At 44.2% G+C, this 24283-nt stretch overlaps 1 protein-coding gene across 3 annotated transcripts in view; it reads right to left on the reverse strand.

The window, feature by feature from the left end:
- MICAL2 (microtubule associated monooxygenase, calponin and LIM domain containing 2) overlaps window positions 1-24283 on the reverse strand; it is a 1393870-nt gene that overhangs the window by 320039 nt on the left and 1049548 nt on the right. For all 3 annotated transcript variants that reach the window (XM_069623638.1, XM_069623637.1, XM_069623636.1), the window contains one exon: window positions 19864-19938. In XM_069623638.1, the coding sequence (XP_069479739.1) occupies window positions 19864-19938 (75 nt within the window). The remainder of the gene's footprint in view (window positions 1-19863; window positions 19939-24283) is intronic.

A 24283-nucleotide genomic window follows, 5' to 3' on the forward strand; every position in this document is an offset into this window, starting at 1 on the left:
ACCTCACTGGGGGTGGAGGCCAGGGGTGGTTGGGAGGGGTGTCTTTAGGGGATGCAAATTGGTGGGGGGAAGATAAGGGGTTCTATATGCCTGCAAAGGAGGCCCCGGATGGGTTTCTGAAACCACACACCAACAGCATCTGGACTCTTTACGAGTTTGTCTAAAGATCCAGTTTCTCCAGCAAACGTTTACTCCATGGATCTGTGGTTTAGCAATTCCCGTCATTTTATTTTCAGGAACCTGCTTATTATGGGTTATTCTGTATCTAGCAAAGGAGGGCCTGGATGGGTTTCTGAAACCACACACCAACAGCATCTGGACTCTTTACGAGTTTGTCTAAAGATCCAGTTTCTCCAGCAAACGTTTACTCCATGGCTCGTCCATTTCACAAAATGGACGCCTCATAGTGCTTGATATTCCAGGGGGTTAAACATTATTTGTGTAACATTTTACATAGGAACTCATTAAAAAAGATGTTTATTATACATTTATTATTGCCCATATTTTAAGACCATAAACATTTTGAGCGCACTATTCCTTTAAGAGGCAGAGAGCATCTTCTCTCTCAAGAGGAGAGGATGCACTCAGCATAAACAAAGTCCTTCCTCTAACAAGGTTGGGGGCGTGTAGGACATTAGGGCAAGGTTGGTTTAGTGGGTGTACAGACTCGGTCATCAGTGACATTGGCAGCAGAATCAAGTATGTGTTGAAAAGGTTCATACTATCTCAGTGCAATGTTGGCATACATCTTTCGCCTTCTTTGACATGCATTGGCTGAGGTTTACATGCAGCAGTGTATCAATATGTGAATGCTTATGTGTGTCACACTCATGTAGTACACGTACGCTATTGTTCATATAGTTACTTTCATTTTGGTCTGTGCTGTGCACGGTGCAGCATTCAATCAATGGACTACTTACTGCATGCACCACCCCTGTGTCTAAATGCCACAGTACTCTGTCCCTTATACCTGGATGAGGGTAGCCTTATATCTGTATGTTCAGGCGACATGTTAGGCCATGTGTCGTGGCTTTCGCTGTGGCTGGTGTTGCATTTGCTACTTGGCACAATCATGTACATTTGGCGACGCATGTGATTGGCCAATCAGGAGTCAGTATTTCAGGGATGGTCATTGTTGGGACTCCAACTACTCGTGTATAGTGGCATTGTGGATGTGCCTACATTAGGACTCCATTGGCATGACTGTCTGGTGGCCAGGGTGGGATATCTCTTGTGTGTCAGGGTGAGGAGCAGCACTGTGAGACACAGAAGATGCTTTGTGGTAGTTGGGCTTCCATATGTGACTGTGCTTTCACAAGTGTGTGCCTTTCAGACTGGGTGAGTTCTGCTGTGTTGAACGTGTGCAAGTTTTCAGAGGTTTTATTTTAGTTACACGTCAAAAATGTCTCAACAGTTAGCTACCTTGGTTTCAATTGTGATTTGAGTTGGTTGAATTTGTTTAGCACAATGTTTCAAAAATGTAATAGATGCTAGAACCCTTCCAAAATCACAGAAATTCCACAATTTCCAGTATATTATTATATGTACTTTCCAGTTACCGTCCAATGACATTGGACTAGTAACAAAGCTAATGGTGAGCAAAATGTAGTGATTTTTGACTTCATTGATGGAATACATGTTTCTATTTTTAATGACTTCTGTCTATGAAATATATTTACATTTCTAGTGTTTGATTCCTTTAATGAAATATATTTGTGATCAAATACCCACCACAGCAAAATACTGGACAAGCAACCTGCTCCTTTTAACTAGAATATTCTGTTTTTATGAAAAGAAAAATCAAATTAAACACAAGCCGCTGTCTACAGAAAAGTCAATGTTTGGCATTCGGACCCCACTTACGGCAGAATCCCTTTTCTGTGCAATATTATTTGTAGTTTAAATTGACATTATGCCCATTGACACTTGCCCAATCTCAAACTGGGAAATGCTCTCCACCAAGCTGTCTCTCTTGCCAACCAACACTATTAGTCTCCACCTCATCTACCAACCCCCCAAGCCTCATTCTATCCTTTGAGGAGGACCTCATGCCAACCATCAATCCGACCATCAAGCTGAGCTCTAAAATCTTGATCTTTGGAGACCTCAACCTAGGTCTCTATGACCGCACAGACACACATGTAAAAATCTTAGCCTCAACCCTCGACCATGCTGGCTTCGCACAGTGGACATCTGAACCCACCCACATCCAGGGTATCACCCTCGACTGGATTGCGGATCTCAATTGCAACACCACCAGCCCTGCCACAACAACCTGCCTGTGGTCAGACCATCACACCATCACCTTTGACATCGCCATCAGCAAAAGCCCCAGCCCCTGTCACCCAGTGAAACCAGGAGCCCTAGTCCGCTGCTCCAAAAACCTTAAGAACCGACTCATAACTCTCCTCTCAGACCTCATACCTCTCTTCTCCGACCTCAAGGACCTGACCAACATAGCAACTAACCCTGATAACCTTGTCAATCTTCACAACAACACTGTAGCACAAGCGGTCAACACACTTGCCCCGCTTAAACAGCACAAAGCCAAAAATGCACTAAAGAAGATCTCTTGGTTCACCCCCAAGCTCCTTGCTTCCTGCGCCAATAAACGTGCCACAGAAACGGCCTGGGCAAAAAGGCCCCTCCTCCATCACCAAAGGAAGGTTCACCTCCCTTGTTAAAGACTACGAAAGAGCAATACATTCTGTCAAAGCCAGTAGCTCAATGTGAGAATAATTTAAATGTAGTCATCGGCGCCCCTCTGCGTGAAGGAACACAGCCCATTGACCTGTTCTTTAGGAAGGTACCCACTCAAGAGTCCACAGCCACACTTTAGCCCACTGGTAGAAAACAGGATGGATCCCTATACATTTGCTACTGTGACAGTCCCCCTGAGAAAAAGTACCTGACTGGTACTGTGACGAAGAAAACCAATGGAGCAATAATGAACAGCAATCAAACACAAAAGATGGACTTTAAGGTTACGGAGGGGAAGCCCCAATTCAGTGTCCTAAGCATTGGAGGCAGACATGCCAGTGAGAGAGAAACATGGGAAGTTCAAAATTGCTTTGGCAGTGAACCGAGGGGACGAGAAAGTGCGGTTTCCTTTGCAGGGAGGAAACCTGGACACTGTGTTGCCAGAGTCACACCAGGAAACAGCAAAGCTCTGGAGAGCCAAGCGAACGTGTGCAGGCCACTGGCAAGAGACATCTAGACCTGATGACTGAGAAGAGTGTACTGCAAAATACTTCCCAGTCAACAAAGCCATGCACAAAGCTACACTGCGAAGTATGTCGGAGAAAGAGACAGCTGACAGTTGCCAGTGGCTCATGGAGAAGACTTCGAGAGGTGGACTACCAACCCAATGAAGCAGTCCCAACACCATGACGGTAATGGGAAGAGCAGGAGACCTGCAGAGGGTAGCGAGTCAAACTACTAAACTCATACACATCTCAGTAAAATACAAAGTAACCCTGAAGAGTGAGTCATTACTGGGTCCGCCATACTCATCCCAGTCAGAAGCAGATTAATCGGAGAGACTATCATTGCTGGGTTCATCATACCCATCCCAGTGGAAAGCCAAGTATTAAGATGATTGAGAACTTTGAGAAGAATAAGATTGATCCTAGTACTCAAGATACAAGTGAAGAGATTTATCAGCTGAAGAGACTTTCAAGTTTGTGATAAAATGAGAGTGAAAGAAGCTCTATGAGAAGAAATGCCTTTAATGCAGATTTTGAAAAGAGAAGAGGGGCCAAGAGAATTGGAAAAACTGACTGATAAAGTGATAGTCAAGAACTATCTAAAGATTCTATATTGATGGAAACTTTCTGAGAAAGCAGCCTCCAGAGAAGGGAGTCTTTCGCCTGGACTTAAGTTGTTTTGAATTAGTGGCAGGGTCAGATTTGGATGGAGGACTAACTATTACTTCTAACACTTGAGATACTTGCTCGGTCATCAGTGCATTTTAGCCCATGAACCCTTCTGGGTGTCAGTCCATCTGTGGGCTCAGGCAGGATTAACACCTTCCCCCTCCCTTTGGGTACATTTCCAGCATTTTAGGGTATGTCTGGGTTATGCTTACTATAATCAGTAGTATGACCTTAGGACGCTTCCAAGCTTTATCAGAGAAGCGGAACAGGAACTCATAATGAGGAGGCCCTTATTCACAAGCTTTGCTTGGACCAATGCCTTCTTTCCATGAGAACTTGATGCAACCCTCCTGAGATGGCAGTTTCCTCTTTCTCACACCCCTCACCCAAATGTGCTGTCTGGTGGTCTCTTCCTCTCTCTCTCACACACACATTGTTCTCCATCTTCTCTTTTCCTATGAGCTCTGATCTTCATTGTTTCTCCCCACCAGGACATCCCCACGTGTACAGCTTTCTGTTGCTTCCTACTAGGTTTGTGGTTTAAAAATCCCATACATACATACATACATACTGAAAGGTTTACAATCTTACAATAGTTTAATCTCCAGCTCTGGGCATTCAGATACTCCACATATTTGTTTACTAACCTCTGCAGTACCACTGATGTTATAGCAACTAATATCACTTGTGAGAAACCTGAAGGTGTCTCACAAGCTAGTCCCCAGGGATCTGTCAGCCAGGAAGCCAGGACACTGCCATCACTTATGTTTACAGTTCCTGGGGGTGGACCAGTGTGGGAGGATCACCTGGATGAGGGGTCTTCAGGGAGTGGAAGTGGGACATCAGAGGAGCGGAATCCCCTTTCCTGTAACACATGTACCGCATCCTACAAGGTAGGATACTTAGGAACTCAACCCACCACCCCCATTTCCAACACGAACACTTTCTCATGGACAGTTCACTGTGAGAGAATGGACTAATACCTGAGCCGTATCTCTGATGTGTCCCAATACAATGGTCAGGCAATTACTAATCATTACACACACCCGACTTCCATGACACTTCCCCACATGGATAAAAGGTGGAACATGAAAGCATACATTGAGCGAGGCAAAGCACACGAGGAAGCAGCAGTTGCAAGATGGAAGTTTAATACAAGGTGCAAGACGGCAAGACCGAAGAGGATTGCAAGGAGGGAAGTGCCCTTGACCTTTTAACCGAAAGACGGTAACTTTCATGAGCATTCGAGAATAGGAAACGTAAGACCCGGAATCAAAGCTGAAAAATCCTGCATTGTGTCTCGGAGGTACCCGTGACACTCTCATGTCGATGGTCCAGGCGGGGAGAATTGTTTGCCACCGTGGTACTGTCCTTGGCTCCTACAACAAAGCAGCACCAGTGAAGTCAGCACAGCTGGTGAGTTAGGGAGACTGATACCGGAGAGGTCTGTGTTGAAACCAAGGTTGCAAGCGGCAACTTTGTATAGAGAACACTGTAGAGAATAGCTTGTGAAGCATATGCGGAAGTGGTATGAATATAATTAAAACAGCAGATGAGTGATTGAACTTTGAAGCCAAGATACGATGCCGTAGACGGAGTGGTTCGGCGCCGCATGGGTGCTAATTTAAAACTCTCTGTTGGATATCCAACTGAGAGGTGGCAAATGTTAAAAGGAAAGGAATTGTGAAATCGAAGTGGTCCTGCAACGGGTGAAGCCAAACCCTGTGCACATTCGAAAGTCTTATATAATTGATGTTAATTGAAATTGGCCCGAGCCTGGCCGAGGGAGACTAATTGTCTTAAAAGGGATCTGAGCCTGGCTGAGGGGGATCCGGGGTGAACCGTGACTCACCCGAAAAAGAATATCCTACGAACATTGTGATAAGAGGATCTGAGCCCGAGGTGATGAACGTTCTGTTAAAGGGATATGAAACCGGCCAAGGGTGAACCAGGGTGACTAGCGAGTCACCTAAATTGAGTACTTGTTAAAATCTGAAAGATAAATAACTTAGCGTTTATTTGGTCGCATCAGGCCCTCTGAATGAAGAGACTTTGATAAGCAAAGAGATTTTAGCGCAGAAGGCCGTGATGCTAATGATTGAACTCTATCCCCGTGCTAAAGAAGCCAGAGACTGTGCTATGCTTGAGTGAACCGCCTTGTCCCTTGCTGAAAACGTGGGAAAGGGAGGCCAATGGCCTGAACATCCTCACATATCATTTTGTGAGCACTTTTCTTTTTTGTAACATTGTTTCCCACACTATTTGTATTTAGAGGTAAGGATTGGCAATAGTTTTATTAGTATAGGCCCTTTTTATTTTGACAAGACACCACGAAGACTGCGTTATCATTTGACTATCGTAGCCTGCTCCCATCTGCAGATTTAGCATTAGATAGGTGTTTTTCAAACCCTTTTTGAAGTTCAATAAACACCCTTGAACTGTGGTCACTTGTCTGTCTTACTGTTGATACCATGCCTTCTTACACACATCATAATTAACTGTGGCAGATGTATGGTACTCATAGTTATACTCTGAAGAAAACTGGAGACACCACGACATCATCACAGTGGATGATGGACCCAGAGAATGTTTGGTTTCCAAAGTTCTGATGAAAAAGTTTCAACTGAACAAGAGGGACTTCATCTGGGTTTGTGTGCTTGATTTACACACAATCATGATTCGATGATATGAGTGAGCATTTGTTGCCCAGTTATCCAGATGCCCCCTGTGGTGCTGAGCTTGGAATGCAGGCTAACGAGATATCTGCAATGGGCAACTAGATTTTGCTCAATCACAAGTTTAACAAAGAATAGTAACTGCAATATAAACAATTGCTGTCAAAGAGTGCAATTAATCCTTCAATGAAATATAGTGTTAAGCAACTTGTTACATCGCCAGTACAGCGAGGGTAACCAAAGATGGTAGAGAACTGCCTTTTCTGTCCCTTTATTCTCACTCCTACAATGTACTTCATGTCCCCTTAGTTTGGGCCTGTTGGTTCTGTTACATTATGTTGATACTGGGAATTCCCTGACTAGTGCTATGCTATTGGGAAACACCAATCACTGGCGGTAGCTATGGCACTCAGCACGCCACCCTCAGGTGGTGAGTAGGCGCCTGAGGGTATAAGACATAGCTATCTCGAGCTGATGGAAGGCCAGCCGCAGTGCACCTCAGCTTCTGATGGATTGATATTAGTGGTATGCGGTCAAGGGAGACTATTTAAACAGCAGTTCAGAAATGGTCATGGGGACCATGGCATCACCATACCTGCTCATTGGTGGAGTTGGGGCACGGTGAGCTAAAGAATGTGACATTCTTTGTGTTTGCAAAGTTTGAATGGTACCGCTGTTTCAAAATGTACTTATTTAATGCAGTTCAAAATTATCTAATGTACCCCCAGGAAAGAAAACAATTCTGTAATCTTCAATGGTAAAATGCGGATTGTATCTATTCACTACAGGTCCACCTTGACTAGAAACTCTCAGCAGTGGATAGATCTTGCACAATGCGAGTATGGATAACCTATGATCCATGAGGATGTGGTGGACTGTGCAAGCTTTCACCAAATTACCTGCTCGACCTTGTATGCACCTATCTGCACTCTATTGTTGTGCTGTAAAAGGGCCATCCCCTAGTTTCAGCTGAACAAAAGCAGGGGCCTACATTTATGTCAACAGCTTGCAGAGGAGGAATCCTTCCTCTGCCGCGATCCCTGTAGGGGGCGGAATGGTTCTTTGTCCAGGTATACACATTAGCTGGAGATGCCTGGCACCATTTCAAAGAGGTCTCTAGCAAAATCTACTGGCCGAAGCTTTTTGGATCCCCTCACAAAATGTCAATGTGTAAACACTTTTGCCACTGGAATTTTGTACACAGGAGAATTAGTTAAGTGTTCTCCTAATACAGAAAATGGGGCATATTTGGCTAAGATGGTACCCCAGCTCCCCCTTCCATGTTCAGAGGGGGCAGCTTAAAGTATCAAGGCGACTGTAAATTGTAGGGGTGAGCCTGGGAGCTGGGGCCCCACTGTATCGAAGAGGGTCGTGAACTAGAATCAAGTCACTCAATGATGAGCCAACAGCAGGCGATTCATCCTTGAGGGCAATGGAATATCCCCTTGAGCTGGGGCAACTGTGGGCAGTGTTGCGATTACTGAGTTGGTGTTTGGTACGGAAGGGAGTGTAGGCCGCCACTTATGTGGCATAGGTTAGTGCCAGTATCCCTCCCAAATAAGCACTCCCACAGTAAAAATACCTGATTGGTGGCGTCAACAGTTAAAGGTAACATTTTAGTATTTTTTTTTTTTTTATGTATGGTTGCCTTGATTGGAAGTTGAACCTTCTTGCCTAGAGGCATATGGAATCTGTGCTTTGGCATTGTTAAACAGTATCTAGAACGAAAACAAAAGTTCTGTGTAAAAAGAAAGTTCTGGAAAGCAGACAGTCTGCTAATATTATAAAACTAGATTGGTGTGTAAATGCTTGTCCGCATCCGGCATTTGTGCAGATGAAAACTCGGTGGGATGCAATGATTCTAAGGGAATTGTGTAAGGTTTTCTGTATCAAATGGATACTTTCTGAGCAGCACAATGTATTTAAAACTTATTATATAAAAGTCATACATGCTGGCAGGGCTTCGGTTAGACCGATTATGGGTCACAAAGGCAAGGTTAGGCTCCAGATGTTTTTTTCAAAATATTGATAAAAACCACAGACACTGTGAGTAACAGGACCACAACAAAATCAGTTCTCGGCTCTGCTGGCCGCCGCCGCCGCCTGATTCATGCCATCCCGGCAAACAGACAAACCTTATATAGACAAAAAATGTTGCACTGCTTTTCAAAACGTTAGAGCCACGAGGATCCTTGGGAGCTCCGATTTCATGCGCATTAACTTCACCTCAGTGACTGCAAAAAAAACGGCTTTCCTTGTTGGAGTCAGACGGGCATGCCCGATTTCCTTGCCAATATCTCGACTTCGTAAAAGGTCGCATTCGTAGCATGAAGTGATTCGTGAGTGAGTGAAACCTGCCTGGATTCCGTTGCCACTGGTTGGTCCACTGAGGTGATCTGGCTGGACTCCAGCGTTCTTTCTCCGCCCGGAAACGCTGCGCATCGGGGTCACAGGGCGGCGGTGTTTCCTGCCGCTGACTCAGAACTTCAATGCACACGAGTTGCAAAATGTACGAGAACGAGGCGGATGTTTTTGTTGTTGCAGGTTTTTCTTGCAGTTTTCCTTTGGGATTTTCAGACAGCTGACTTTAATTTGCGGATGGTAGGAAAATGAAACGGTCTTTTGATCCTTTATTTTCTTGAAGGGTATATTCGGCCTTTAGTCTGCCTCTCCCGTTTTATTTAAGTCTTAATGGTTGATTAGCTGCAATTAGATATTAATTTCATTCAACATGCACTAAAATCCCGACGCTTCCACCCTGGGGTATTGCCTACAGGAATTTAGTAATCGCCTAAACCTTGATCTCTTCTTCATCGGTAGCATGAGCGGTGTAAAGAGTGGCGACATTATGGAGCATCCAGGCAGTTATTGTTTCCAAAGTTGTCATCGTCAGTGCTGCTATTCATAGGGTATTTGATATTAAAGATACAGTAGAATGAAGCAATATTTGACCCCGATGGCACAACAGGAAGTAACAAAGCAACAAAGAGGTGATGGCTGGGGGTTTAGAATGCATATTAACCACTGGCATTGCTCTGGGCAACCCTCCAGACCATCGTTCTTTGCCTGCCAAGCCATTACAGAAGGGGAAAGACCATATACAAATCAGGCTTGGTCCCACCTCGAAAGGGGCAGTCCAACCCGAACTGCTAGGTCACATCCCTTCTGCACGAGACCACAAGCCTCCCCAAAAATGTTTCAGCCTTGTAGCGCCTCATCAGTGAGGGGTAGCATGACCTCTGCATTTGATAGCATGAACACATGTGAAATCCATGAAATTATAGAAATGACAAATGACATGTCCAATATTAAGTTCTCACATTTGTATGCGTAATTTAATTTTCAAACTAACAACATAAATAAAGGAAAAGACAAAAGCCTTTAAAAATAGCACATTCCAGTGGAGGTAGGCTACATAATCAGTCATGTGACAAAAAAAATAGAATCACTTACTGTAGTGCCTCCGCGTCCCAAAAGTAAGCACAAATCCATGATATGACACCACCAAGAAGACCCAAACAGAATGATACCATCTTGTGCCCCTTAACAAAGTCAAGCCCCTCATCCCTCATTCAAGCTTCAGAACAGTTGTCCAAGCCCTGGTCATAAGCCATCTGGATGTTAGCTACGCCCTCCTCGCAGGAGTTCCACATGCCGCGGTTGGCCCCTCCGAAAGCTGTCCAGCATGCTGCAGCACTCCTCACACGACTACATCACCTCCATCCTCGAGGAGCTGCACAGGCTACCCGTTTAATCATCCATCATGTTGAAGAAAGCCTGCCTCACCTACAAAGTAGTGACCACCAAAGCATCACTCTAACTGGGCAGGAAACAGACTAGTTAGTGAGCACTGTGCGCCACCAGAATCCACAACATCTCCAAGTTTCAGACAAAGAACTGCAAGAGGAAGGGAAACCAAGAAGCAAGCCTTGTCCTTCTATTCGCCACATCTCTGAAACAAGGAGCCAGTGCAGGCAAGATTGGCCTCCTCCATCCTGCACTTCCAGAAGGACCTTAAAAGCCTAATCTTCTGAGAGCATCTCGCCAATCCCAGAATGTTCCACTCAACCCTGATTCTCCCCCTCCAGGGCTCCACCCTTCCCTTACCCCTCCATCCTTCGTAGTTCCACTGCTGCATCCCATGTGTACAGCCTTCGTTGCCTCCCAGTAGGGTTTGCGCTTTGCAAGTCGCATACATACAATGTTATAGCCATACATCATGTTAGCAGGGTAAAGATCAGGTCCACTATTGTCACATGCATGACATCAGGGGGATCACTATTGCTCTTATCATGGATCTTTTGTCACACATTTGGCCACGTTTTGTCTCAGTCTCTGTGGCATGTTCTATCTGTAGTAGTAAGAATAATCATGAAATAATGTAAGGCTTTATTTAAAGCTGCAGGCCAGATTCTTCCCACTTCTAAGCACTGTAATAATTGCTTCTGGCATCACCCAACTTAATGCTACCCAATGTATTGACTTCAAAGTGATGTAGGACTCTCAGCCCTAACTTGTGGCTCGATACATGTCAGAGGAGAGCACTTAACCTCTAAGCTATCCACCCAGACCTAGTAGATAACTTCATTGATAGACTTGCTCTTCAAACTATGTGCAATTACTCTGAAATGTTGCATAATGTTTTACGGTTAATACCAGCTGTTCAAATCTTACTTAAACACAATTACTCAGTCTCTAGAATAGATGTACATAATATTCTTGAAAAAGATAAATATATTTTAAATTTAGCTAATTCTTCCTAAATTCCCGCGAAAAGAATGTAACCCACAAATAGCTTCTCGAAATAATTATGCAATATGCCAAATCTCACTGCATTTGTCAAGACCCCAGAAATTGATTTAGGGGTATATTATTTCAGAACATGCCTCCAACCAGTGCAATTCTCAACTTCTGTGTGTAGTAATTGAGCCCAAGTTCTGGTGCTTGCAGCACTAGCTTGAAAGAACTTGGTCTAAAGAGAGTCCAGCAATTGGTGCCAAAAGACCAGGGCAGTTCTGGTCATTGTGCTCAACAAACACACAAAACAATGAACTCTCATTCATCCTCTTATTTCAGCTTGAACATACTGTAACAATGCAATGGGCTTTTGCATAGGTCATGCATTGGTATCTACTCAATTCATGTAAACCCATTCCATCGAAATTTTTCCATCTAAAAAATGTCCATCTAATGCATGTTTTTGGGAGGTAAAGGATTAATTTTTGTTCAGGTGTATTTTGAAGGGTTACAAACAGGGGTGTCGGAGGGGGCGTGGGGGGGACCCCCCAAAAAATGCATTAGATGTACATTTTTTAGATGGAAAAATGTCGATGGAATGGCATTAGATGCAATGGTTTTAGATGAAATGACCATAAACCCCATGCATTGCTTTATATGGTGTCATTGGATCTGTGTGGAATGGCGCGGCAGAACAATAAAGCCTCATGCGAGGCACCTGGAGAGTTCACAGGGGGGGTTGTATGTTGGGAGAACACTGGGGTGAGGGAGGATTGTGTGTTGGGGAGTACACTGGGGGTAAGGGGGATTGTGTGCTGGGGAGTTCACATAATAGTTCTAATAATAAATCTTGTTCATAATGCATACAAAGCATGGACATTCATGATTGTGTGAAAGTGCTCTTTATTTTACAAGTGATGTGTTACATGTACCCATCCACCGGATCAAAAATAATTGTCAAACAAGGCCTGTCTGGACAACCTCCCTTCCATCACCCCATCCCTGTGTACATGTGCCCTGGCTTCGGGCACATTTTTATCATCACTCCCATCCCCAGGTGGCTACCCATCAGCATCGGGGGGCAGTGGCACATGCCCGCGACAGCAAATGTTGTGCAGCATGGCACAGGGAAGTACGATTTTGCCAACTTTCTCTGGTGCATACATCAATGACCCTCCCGTACGGTCTAGGCACCGGAGACGTGCCTAGACCGTACGGGAGGGTGCAAGTGGGTACGTGGGTCCATGTGCCCAGGGCCCGACACGACTGTGCTATGTCCATCTAGGATGGTTGTGGGTGCTTCCCACATCCGGGTCCCTCTGGTGAGCGGCATGGGAGATTGCACAAGGAATGTCGCCTGGGCGAAGCCTCCAAGGATCCCTCTGTGGGTGTTGTAGAGGTAGATGGAATGGCTCCTGATAACTGCAGCTGCTGGCGGAGCAGATGGTTTGCCTCCCGCCTCTGCTCAGCATGTGCAGATCACACAGCTTGCGTACTCTTTGTCCGAATCCTGTCAGGGCCGCTGTACAGCCCTCCACCACTCTACGGGTGTGCAAATAATCAAATGCTGTGCTCTTGGCAGCATTGCATATGGCACGGCTTATTGCCTTGATGTGGCGGTTGTGCTCAGCTGACATGGCCTCAATTCTCAGCTGTCGAGCCTGCATCACATCCAGCCGGCCCATTACAGCAGGTCCTGTGACGATGGGTCTGTCAGGTGTGCTGTTGAGTGGACTGACAGGTCTGCGCAGGGCGGCAGGGGAGCTGTTGGGGGACATGGCAGCATCTATGATGGGGCTGCTGCGGTTGGAGGGGGTGCCTTCAGGAGTAACATAGGAAGGTGTGTCCACATCAGGCATGGGTGTGCAGGCACGACATACACGCACAGGTATATGGGGAGTGTGTACTTCCACTGACACCGGCTCCAGGCTCCCTTGGGGTGTGCCCATCTCATGTGTGGCACTGTGGCTGGGTGAGGACACCAGTGCAGTGTGTCGTAATGCAGTGGTTGTGTTGCCCTCATCTGAGTTAGACCCACTGGTGGCTCCCTCCACATCCTGAATGCCCGTGGTGGCTGCTGGTGTTTGTGGTGGTGATGCCCTGTGGCCTTCTGGACGGTGCGCCGGTCTAAGTGGGCTCCAGTTGGGTGACGTAGGATGTGTCCTGCGTCTTTCCTTCTCATGCCGGTCCCTGTGCGGGGATTGGTGGTGCTGGTTGATGCACATCGGGACCTGCGACTGGATGTGGATGCTTGTTCAACATCATCATTGCTTTGCGATGATCGCTGCATGCCTGTGTGGTACATAGGGTGTTGTATGAGTTGAGGGAAGCTTACAATTGTATCATGCATTTACTGCCTTACAGTGTGTTAGGGCACAGTTTTGATCATGCTTGCCCAGTGCATATTACTCAGTCCCCATGTTGTGATTGGTGGATCTTCAGATGTCTGTTGTGAATGTACAGCTCCCATGTCGCTGTGCCCGGGGGGCGGGGGGGGGGCTTTGATACACACCCTCACATCCCGTTGCTGTGCCATGCCCATGAATGCCTTTCCCTTGGGGCTTGGGTTGATACATTTTCGGTACTTAGGGTATGATGGTACAGGGGGCACTAATGGGTGGCTGTGGTGCATCACACACATTGCAAACACATACTGGGATTGGAGGGGTTGGCCTAACATGATTATGCAGTTTTCAGGAGCGGTACTCACTTGCAACCTCCTGGGTACCAGTGCCTGCCTCCGCTCCGCTGACTCCCTCAATTGCGCCCATGTCAATCAGGGTGGTCATCTGCTCCGACCAGGGTGTCAGCTCGGGTGGTGGTGGTGCTGGACCTCCTCCAGTTGCCATGCTCTCGCTCCTGTGCTGGGCCAGGAGACCACGGACATGGACCCACAAGACATTCAGCCACTTGTGGCAATCCTCCCCATCCCGGGGAAAACGGCCCACCGCTGACACCTCCTGGCTCACTTGTCTCCAGATTTGTGCTCACTGCTGTGCACTTGTCTTGCGCTGCTTGGGGCCATATAGCTCTTCTTGATGTCCCAAAACCTCATCAACAAGTATGGCAAGCTCCTGGTCTGTGAACTTAGGTTTTCACACCCTGTCGAAGGCTGACTAGCCCCTGGTACTTTCCTGTGACATTTCTCAAGCTTTGGAGGAGTGGATGGCTTACAGGGTCTGGGATTTTTGGCCAATTGTGATTTCCAAGATGGCTGCCGCTTTATTTCCCATTCCAGCAGTGACGCGTTTCCTGCCGCACTAATAGCGTGCGGTGCTAGAGCCGCGGCTCGCCGGTAGCGCAATGTGTGCTGGATTTACGGGTTCATCACAACTTTTTCCGCTAGGCGCTATTTGCGTTAACGCCATGGCCGTGTGCACGCTGACTCATGATCTGGCGTTGTATCCGCCAGACATTGTGGCATTAGCGCACCACAGAAAATATGCCGGAATACCGCCCAACTCGTGATGAGGCCCTATGTGCCAATCATAGCTATAGGGATCTTATTTGTTAGGTAACCATTTAAATCTTAATTGTTGCATGTACGGGGCAAGTGCTCTTATGTTCAAAGGGGGGTGTGCTCTTGGAACAGGCAAGCCTTATCGGTTTCCTTTGTTGGCAGAGAAAGGAGATGCACTTTATCTGGAAAGTGATGTTATTCCATGATCTGTAGGAGTACACTGGGAAAGCTTGCCAAGTTTTTTTTCTTGTCTCATTTGTAAATTCCAGTCATATAAGAGATGGGCCCCTTGTGAGGCCACACCTGCTGCCAATCCTTGTTAAATGGTGTGCTCTACATTAAAAGACAATGTAGAGGGAGTGCCAAACCACTTGGAAAGACTAGTATTTGAAATATGTTGAAGTTCAGGTGTTTTCCCTCTGTTGCCCCCGTTTATTTAGAATATGCTTTCCTGAGTGGGTTACAAACATGCCCAGCATTGTTGGCCTTATAGCAAGGGGCTGTACATAAGCCACATTCTCTTACATGGAGGATTGCACTGCCTAATTGTTATTGTCCAGGTCTGCATTTACAGGTCAACTGAATGTGGATCCGATTCACGATAATGTACAAAATAGAAGATTTCTTTTATTCCTACACATATTTGTTTAAAAAAAACAGAAAAATAAATTTAAATTATTTAGGCAGGGGGTATGCATTTGGATACAGTGGTTGGATCGTGTTAGTAACCTGCTTCTCTGAACCATTAAGATGATGCTATTTGCCGATTCTTTTAGTTATTTTGCTCCAAAAACTTTGATACATGATACACTGTCTAAAATATGTGGGATTTGCTTATGGTCTGTGTTAGAAGGATTCCCCCTGAGACAGTACACTAAGTATGCATCAGCTGCCTTCAGTTTTCTTCAGTCATGTGGGCATGAAAATTGAGGCCCCTTTCAGATTGTACATAAAGCTCCATGGCAGTTACTGACCATCTGACATCCAACAGTAAGACCATATACAGCTGCCACAATTCTCATTGCGTCTGCTGGCTTCTTGCGCTATACCTAAAGAAGTGGGCCTGTAGCGATTGATATAGTATAGTGTATTAGAGCGGTGGGAAAACCCCCAATGTAAAAGCAATGTATGATTCAGGTGAAATCCCCACGCCCAAGGAAAGGAAAAGTTCTGAAATGTGACAAAACCACTGCTTTATTAACAAGTTCTCGTAAAAGAGGGGCAGTACTGGACATCTCAGGATTTCCAATGCTCTCGACTAGTTACAGGTTTTTCAACAGTTTATAAAGGGTTATGACATTAGAAATGACGGGTTACTCCACAAAACCTAAGGTAGACTGGGGTTGGTTAGTGAGGTAAACTACAAATAGCATCCATGTAGGGTTAGTTTTCCGATTGGTTACACATTATCTGGTGGATTCACCTGCAACCACCTCTTAAATGTTGCAAATAGAAGGATGTCAGGTTAGTGCATCATTACTAGTCGATGCAACAAATTGTGAATTGGCACGGGAGACGAGTAGGGATTGGTCAGCGAGGGTCTTCTCAGCTTTGGTGCCTTGGGAGGCGACCAGCCCATGAGCAACAATTCAAGGTGATAAGAGCAGCCCCAAAGGTGCTGTCTGTACCAGTAAAGTGACCATCTCCGATCATCTAGGTTTTGAGTCGGGACATTTAGCTTTCATCTTAATATTACTTTGTATCGTCTGTCCTAAAATGGATGGGAATGACAGTCTGTCTGGCTCAAATGAATAGGCTTTGTGACTGAGACTTGAGTCACGCAAGTAGAGACATGAAACTAAAGGTAGGGAGGGGTTTAAAGGCTGACTTCTTGTGCCAAAAATTGATAGTACAAAACTTTTTGTAATATTTGTCTCAATACAGAATACACAGAAGGAGTGCCCCTTCCTGTAGAGTAATGTTTGGTTGCATTCTATTGTTGAGTCAAACATTTCTAACATGTATAATGGTATCATTCCAAATTACATTGGTTCTTGTCAAATTCACAAATTTGATTAGATTGCCCTTAATGGTTCCGATTCACCAGGTTGAATAAATTGACCTTAGTGGGGTTTACGCATGTTTCGGCCATTAGGCCTTTCTGAAAACCATGCTTAATTGAGATTGATCCATAATTGATTAGATTAAAGTCTGAACAATGTCCGAAAAGCTCTTAATTGATAACTTAGTGTTCATCTGATGGGGTTAAGTAACTGGTTTAAATCCCATTAAAGGTGAAGATCATGACAAGGGCGACCAGCATCTACTCTCTCACCACGCGTGTAGAGACCACAGGCTTGATTTTCCTGCTCAGCATTTATGAGAATTTTTAGCCTTTATACATGCAGGTCTCAAACCTTCCCTGTCCTACGGAGACTTGTTTGAGCTACCTTTTGGTTACATTCAGTCTGATTTGGTGTGCCTCTGTTCTTCCAGCAACAGTTGTTTCTTTATTAATCTAAGAAGACTGTTTCTTACGTCTGCCCTTGTCTGTACCTTCCGGTGCTGATGTGAAACTCTCCCTTGATAGCCTTGGCAAAAACATCTACCCCGGTTGCATGAGCCGCCTGGTCTATGTTTTACTGTTAAATCAGTGAGTCAGGCCTCACACTGCATCCTCAACGTTTCCCACTGCTTTTCATCCACTTCAATGTGGCAGCATCTTCCATCTTGATTTTCATGGCTACTTATGTTAACTGCGTTCTGCATTGTGCAAGCCTCATGTTTATTCTTGTGCATCTTGCGTTCCAGCATAGCAAAAGAGCATATACCCTCTATCCTAGTGAGTCAAAGCATGTTATTTGTGTGTGTGCAATGTGGCCTATTGTCCGTGTACCTTTGTGATGGATGAGTATATACTTCGTGTCTAATGCATCTACTTCTTGGTCCTAGCCGTGACGTCATTGGCTCCCTGCACGGTCACAGTCAGTCCAATTGCTCTATCATCTGCAAGTTCATCTCCTTTGTGATGTCATCGGGGTCAGGTCTGTATGGTTGTCTGAGTGAACAGCGTTTCTTGCATCTGTGGTACAGTGGTGATGGGAAGGAGAGGGCCAGGGACGATGTACACCTTTCATTCCTGTAATGTCAAGACGAGGGAGGGACTGGCGCAATGAGGGCCACATTTATCTGCCTCTCTTCAATAGCAATGCACAGTATTTTGCTATGTTAGAACATCAAAATGCAAGGTGTTCCATTATGGACATTATCACTGAGCTAGCCAAGCGGCCAAAAACACAGGTTTAACTATATCATAATTCTCATTTTCTAGGCAGGCACTGGTATCTCTCCCCTAGACCACCAATTACCACCCCAGCCCCACACATGCTTCCCTGACCCCACAACCACACACACCCATCTCCCCAGCACCTCTCAGCCTCCAGCTCACACTTTACTCTCTTCACCACCACAGCTGCCATGGGCATAGAAAGGGGACTTTGTTCCTATGGCGGCCATATTTGTAAATTTGTTTTGCCTGCCTGCATAATCCCCACTGCCCAAACATTCTAATGCTACTCGCGTGTCTCTCCTTAATTTAATCAGAACGTTATATCTTTGATTGAAGGAATATATGCAAACTACAGTATAGGCATTACACAAAGGGCTGCACTGTTTGTTACACACACACCCATTTGCTACTGGCTCTTGCACATAGCTAGGGAAGCATACCTTTAAATGGCATAAATGGCCACATGTAATGGGGTAAAATGACTAATTGAATATGTAGTTCTAACAATAAAAAAAATGTTTTATGCCGGATGTTACTGCTTCAAAGGACTATAATAATAGGTGTTATTACAGATTTAAAGGGTTGTCTGCACTATCCACATTAACCAATCTACAAACTGCATTTTCTAAATTCTATTGGACTGGCCTAGGCAATAGCCATAATATATAATCTTGAATGCATTACTGAACGGCAACAACCTTCAATAAACTTTTGGTTCGGGTTCTACGAAAGTTAACAATTTCGAAATCAAGTAATGGGAGGCCACCCTGGGTGGAAAGAACAGCAGGTCACACATTAGGCCTGTTGCGCCTCTATTGGAAATGTCTGCATTGCGAGCACACCAACATTTCAGGCAAGAAGAAATGACGTAAACCTTATTCTAATTGTTAAACATAGTTCAAAGATTTGTGTGGTTTCATGAATCTCTGGCTGCGTTTAAGCAATAAGAGCCTAAAGAGAAAATGCAGGTACATAGTAGACATCTATGGTGCCTGCACGAAGAAACCGAATATATAGCATGAAGTCACAGATGAAGGCCTAGGTGGCCTCTGTCCCCTCCCAAGGAGTCTATAGATACCTTCCATCTGTCTCAAGCGCAGTCAATATTTCATTAGCAACCCCCATTTAATTTAGGAAAACATGCATGTTGTGCTTGTGGCAGGTATTTGTATGTAAAAATATATTTAAGTAGTACAGCGCATTGAAACATGTTAAGTACTGTCCTTACCATTATTATGGTCTACTTTGCATGTTTAGTGGTAGAGTATATACTTCTAGGCACATGGTCAAACGTATGCTACGCCAGATGACCATGCACGGACTAATCCCAGAGAGCGAATAGAAGTATAATGTTATTGGCAGTTGATTGCATGGGACCACCTGCCATGGAGTGCTTTGTCTTCGTAGGATAGTTCCCATACAAACGCATATAGGCCAATGAAGCACCTTTACAGAGTGCAGTTTTGGAGATGACCAATCTAATATTCAGATGATGTAAATACAGCAGGCACACAGAAATGCATTTTTGGACAAAACATTTTGGTTTCAAACATTAGTTGGGCTGGAGAGGGCGCTGGCCCGATAACAATGATCAGACCTTTTTCTCTTCTGTCTTTCGAAGAACTTGAAGAAGGTTCCAGAGATTGTTTTGGATCCCCTGTGGAACTTGTCTCGAGCAGTTGTTTGCAAGCGAAATGCCATGAATCATGTGCATATTTTTCTTTAATAAAATTGTGTAAGCAAAACAAATTAAAGTTCACAGCAAACCGAAAGTTTAATTTGCTAAACTAGTGCATACAAACACAGATGTTCTGAAACCTAGATCGACGTGTAGAATTAGAAAAATATTAAAAGACAGCCATAAACATTAAAAATGGGTGATCTTACATGAGCGAATCATTTTGCGCCAGTTCTGTTGATCATTAGACGGCGAAGCTTGGAAGCTACTGGCTCGATGCAGAGCTGATGAGAAAAATAGACAAGAATGACTCAAAGAAAATGGCTTTTGAACACTGCATTGTCGTGTCAAATACTTTAGCTTTTCAAAATGAAAGAATATGGCTAAGTCATTAACAGAATTTAGAAACTGAAATGTGGAGCGACATTACAGCCTTAACATTAGTTTAACATCCTTCTGGTCATTGAAATCTGATAAACCTCAAATTATAAGACTGAAATTCGTGAATGCCGACAAAATAATAGTGAAATATAACATTCCAAGAATGAATGCAACAATTGCCTTTCCTTAACAATGCTACTAAAATATACCTTTTACATTTCACATGAAATTAACTTCATTTCACTTCCTATGCCTACCATGCAAAACCCTGATTGACCTTGCAACATTTAACACTGTAATGTCAGCGTGTGCAGTCCTATTTCCATGTTCCCAAGCCACCTAACCCCCCAACCTTCCCATTTATGTATTCACTTGTCACTGTTATATCCTTGTTAAAGCACCCAGTGATGGGAGTGCACTGAATGATGCGGCAGAACTTATGTGCAGCGCTTCTATGGGAAGCCCTCATTTCCTGTCCCCCAAGAACAAACGGGATATTGTGACAACCTAGAGGGGAGGGATGAAAAGGTCCAGAATGTATCGCCATAGCTACTGAATTCTCAAATGGTACCAATCTGATTACTTTTTTAATCCTCATATAAAAGTTAAACATCATCAGAATTTCCCACTGCATCAAACCCAGGCTAACTTTTGATTTGATTTTGTAGATTAACAGAACAGTTGATCCATTAAGAGTAATTTCTTAAGTGATTTTTCCTTGAAGCATTTTTTTTAGGAAGTCATGATCAATTGGAAATTGAGACAAGCAGAGGTGAAATATCAACAGATCTAAATTTTGAATATACATCAATTTTACTTTCCCTATATAACAAAATTACTGTATTTGCAAGATTTATTTTTTCTACAAATCTTTGTAAACTTTCACACTATTGCATGTTGAAATTTTGTTTGTTAAGGTTGGTAATATCTTGTGTGTCAACGTTAATCAAGTTGTTGCAATGAGTTCATTTTGTTCAGAAGATCACTAATTTCAAACTTTGCATTCTCAATACATATGTGAACCTGTCAAATTACAATGGGACTTCACTTTGGGATTATGCCCTTAGTGAGTGTAGCATTGCTCCCACATATTTTGTGCCTGGCATTATGTCTGGAGTCTAAGGCTGGTGATTCCCATAACAGCAGGCACTTTTACAAATATGGACTTTTCAAAGCTTACCAAATTTGCTCATTTGTAATGAAATATAACAACAGGAGCCTAGCACACAGTTCAGCCCCACCTTCTTGAACTACTTTGCATTGCTAAATTTGTATGCATAGCCTCTTCTTTCATATGGGTACATTAGCGCTTCATGTCACTTTTAAAGATTGTTTGTGGCATCATCAGTAGTATGCTCCGATTCCTTCTATTTTTGCTGGTCAATAATATAGTTGAACACTGGTCAGTTATTTCCTACATCCATCAAACTACTGATCTTGGGATAGTAGCCAATTATATACTCTGCATATAATTTTATATTCATGAAATCTGAATGGTGGGATTAGGGTTCTGCTCAGAATTATTAATGAAGAGGCAATGTTTCAGCCTTTTCCTGCCTTATTTAGGATCACATCAGTATCAAAATAGTAATCCTGCAACTTGATGCTAAGCCTTGCTAGCCTCAGGGTTGCCTTACACATTCCCACTACAGTTAAAAGCTCCACCAATGGTTTGCGGTCAGTGCAAATGATGAGCCTTTTTTCCCACACATACTTGCGAAAATAATGAACTCCCACACAGGCCATTAACTCTCCATCACCGAATATCTTGTTTCAATATCTGTTATTTCTCTCGATGAACGATATACTGCCCTTTCATGTCTATCAATCACCTGTGACAAAACAGACCACATACCAAAACCAATGGAGTCTACTGCAATCTTATCAATCTTATTTTCTTTCCGTACAACAAATCCTTCTAGGTCCACTGATTCGCAAATGCTTCCCTTCACAAGTTTCATCGCCTTCACACACAGACTTCACTCCAAACAAACATGTTCTCTTCAACAATCTTCCGATAGGTTCCATCAAACTTGCAAAATTCCTCACAAATTTACTATAATATTCGTCCAAACCCCAAAATGATCTCACCTCATCCTTACTTGTGGGGTCTGGTGCATCTCTTATGGCCTCCAGGTCATCCAACCTGGGCCAATACCCTTTTCTGCTTACCAAATGCCCCACATATTCCACCTCTTTCTCTTTGAACTTGCATTTGCTCTTTTCAACTCTCAACCCTTTCTCGTTCAACACCATTCTCAACCTACAATCATACCCTTTCTCTATCTTTCTGTAAATTACATCATCCCGATAGACCAATTTTGCATTCAGACACATGCCGTACCAGTAAGAGTACCTGTACCGAAAATAGTCCTGGAAGTAAGATACCCTTTGAGAAAACCATATATGCACTCCCGACAATATGATGGCCATTTTAATGAAATCGCGGACAAAGTGTGAAAAACGAGCAAAAGAGAAGATTGATGATGTCATGAGAAGCAGAGTTGACTTATCTAGAGAAGAGACAAAAGGCTGAAGAATGTAAGCATTCTTTGAAGATCTAAGGAGGAGGTGTTAAAGATGAGCAACATTTCGGGCTCGAGATGAAGATGCTAATGCTACAGAAATGAAGAAAACCAACTCATTTTGCAATTGTACAGATGCAGTAACGGAAGTAGACAAAGTATTCTTAAAGGCTGGCTACGTGGTGACTAGATTCTGGCGATGCACCAATGTATATGCATAGGAATGCATAGACTATGGATGTTTCACAACGCACGATTAGCAGAGTATGGCCCCAGTAAATACAGGCTTTTTCAGTGTGGCGCAGTTGGAAAATGACTTCATACCGGAGGTAGATTCAAGAAGAGCGTGGCTGGCCCGGCACCAGGAAGTCAAGGCCACCGTGAGCTTGGATGTTCGTTCAGTAGCTACAAAACGTGTGAAAAGAAACTCCTGTTTGAGGTGAGGAGCAAGAGCATTAAAGACATCAGAGGTTCATCATTCAATAGTATTTCAAATATTGAAAAGCTCTGAAACATGGCCTCTAGTCACATGGATGGATGAAAATAGATGCTGAGTTGAGCTGTATCAAAACCAACAAACAGAGTATTCCTCTACTCCCTTTTTATTCTCAGGCACAGAGAACATTTCCAGGGCCAAGGTTCAAAGGGCTAATGGACTGGCAGACCGCAATAGTGATGATAGATGACAGGCTAATGAGGTGGGACGCTATGGTTATGACCAGCCCACCAGCACCTGGGTGCCAACCTGCATGCTGCTAGCGTGTGTGGAATAGTACAGAGGGGTGCAAGGGTGCCAACCAATTGTAGAGGGACGCGTAATAGAGAGCACCTGAGTTTGTATAAACCAATGGGACGTCATGTATTTGTTGACGTTCGTAGTGACTTGCAGTAGGGGGGGGAGAGCTTAGTTGCCTCACCTGATGTTAGTGACCCAATCACCTTCTCAACAAGTATGGACCGTATACCTAGATGTTCCCGTTAAGCCAATCACTTTCCCAAGTAAGTTTTAGTAGTTTGCCACGTAGATTGATGTCAATGATGAGTTTTTACTATAAATGTTGTATTTTTTATGAAATTCGTTGAGTGAGAAGATCGAGCAGATGTTCGTTGTAACTCCACGTTTTAGATAATTGATATTTAAACAGACATACTTTGCCAACTTCCTGAGTCAGTCTGTTTTTTTTTTTTTTTTAAATTTCTTTATTGGTTTTACAACATCAGAAAAATCACTCATTAATCAGTGCAATATTCGTAGACCTGAACAGCAGGTCTTAACTATCCCAACCACCCCGTCCCTCCCCCCCCCCACCGAGACCCCATTGGAACTCTCAAGAGAAAAGCGTCTTAGGCTCGTATCTCGTCAGGGCCACTTGGACTGTTCGGGGTGCTATCCAGTGACACTGGGTGGAGTAATGGCGTCGTTAAAGCCACCCATCGGTTCAAATCTGCGCTAGAGTCCAGTCTCTGTGTTTGGATTGCCATTTCCCAAGCCGCCGTCTCAGCAGCTATCCATTTTTTGAGGTCATTCCACCAGAGGGCCCTGTTCGGTCCCCTTGCACTCTTCCAGCTCATGGCGATACGTCTTTTCGCTGTTATATATGCCAAGTCCTTGAGTTTATTTAGGGGCTTGTTCTTGCTGGTCCGTCGGTAGCTTCCCAATATACAGGCTGCCGGCTCATCGGTCACCAGCTCGATCTCAGCGGTCACCATTTTTTCCCTTACG

This window comes from Ambystoma mexicanum, chromosome 11 (assembly GCF_040938575.1).
Source record: "Ambystoma mexicanum isolate Mex_15411 chromosome 11, UKY_AmexF1_1, whole genome shotgun sequence".
In the NCBI taxonomy this organism is placed as follows: domain Eukaryota; kingdom Metazoa; phylum Chordata; class Amphibia; order Caudata; family Ambystomatidae; genus Ambystoma; species Ambystoma mexicanum.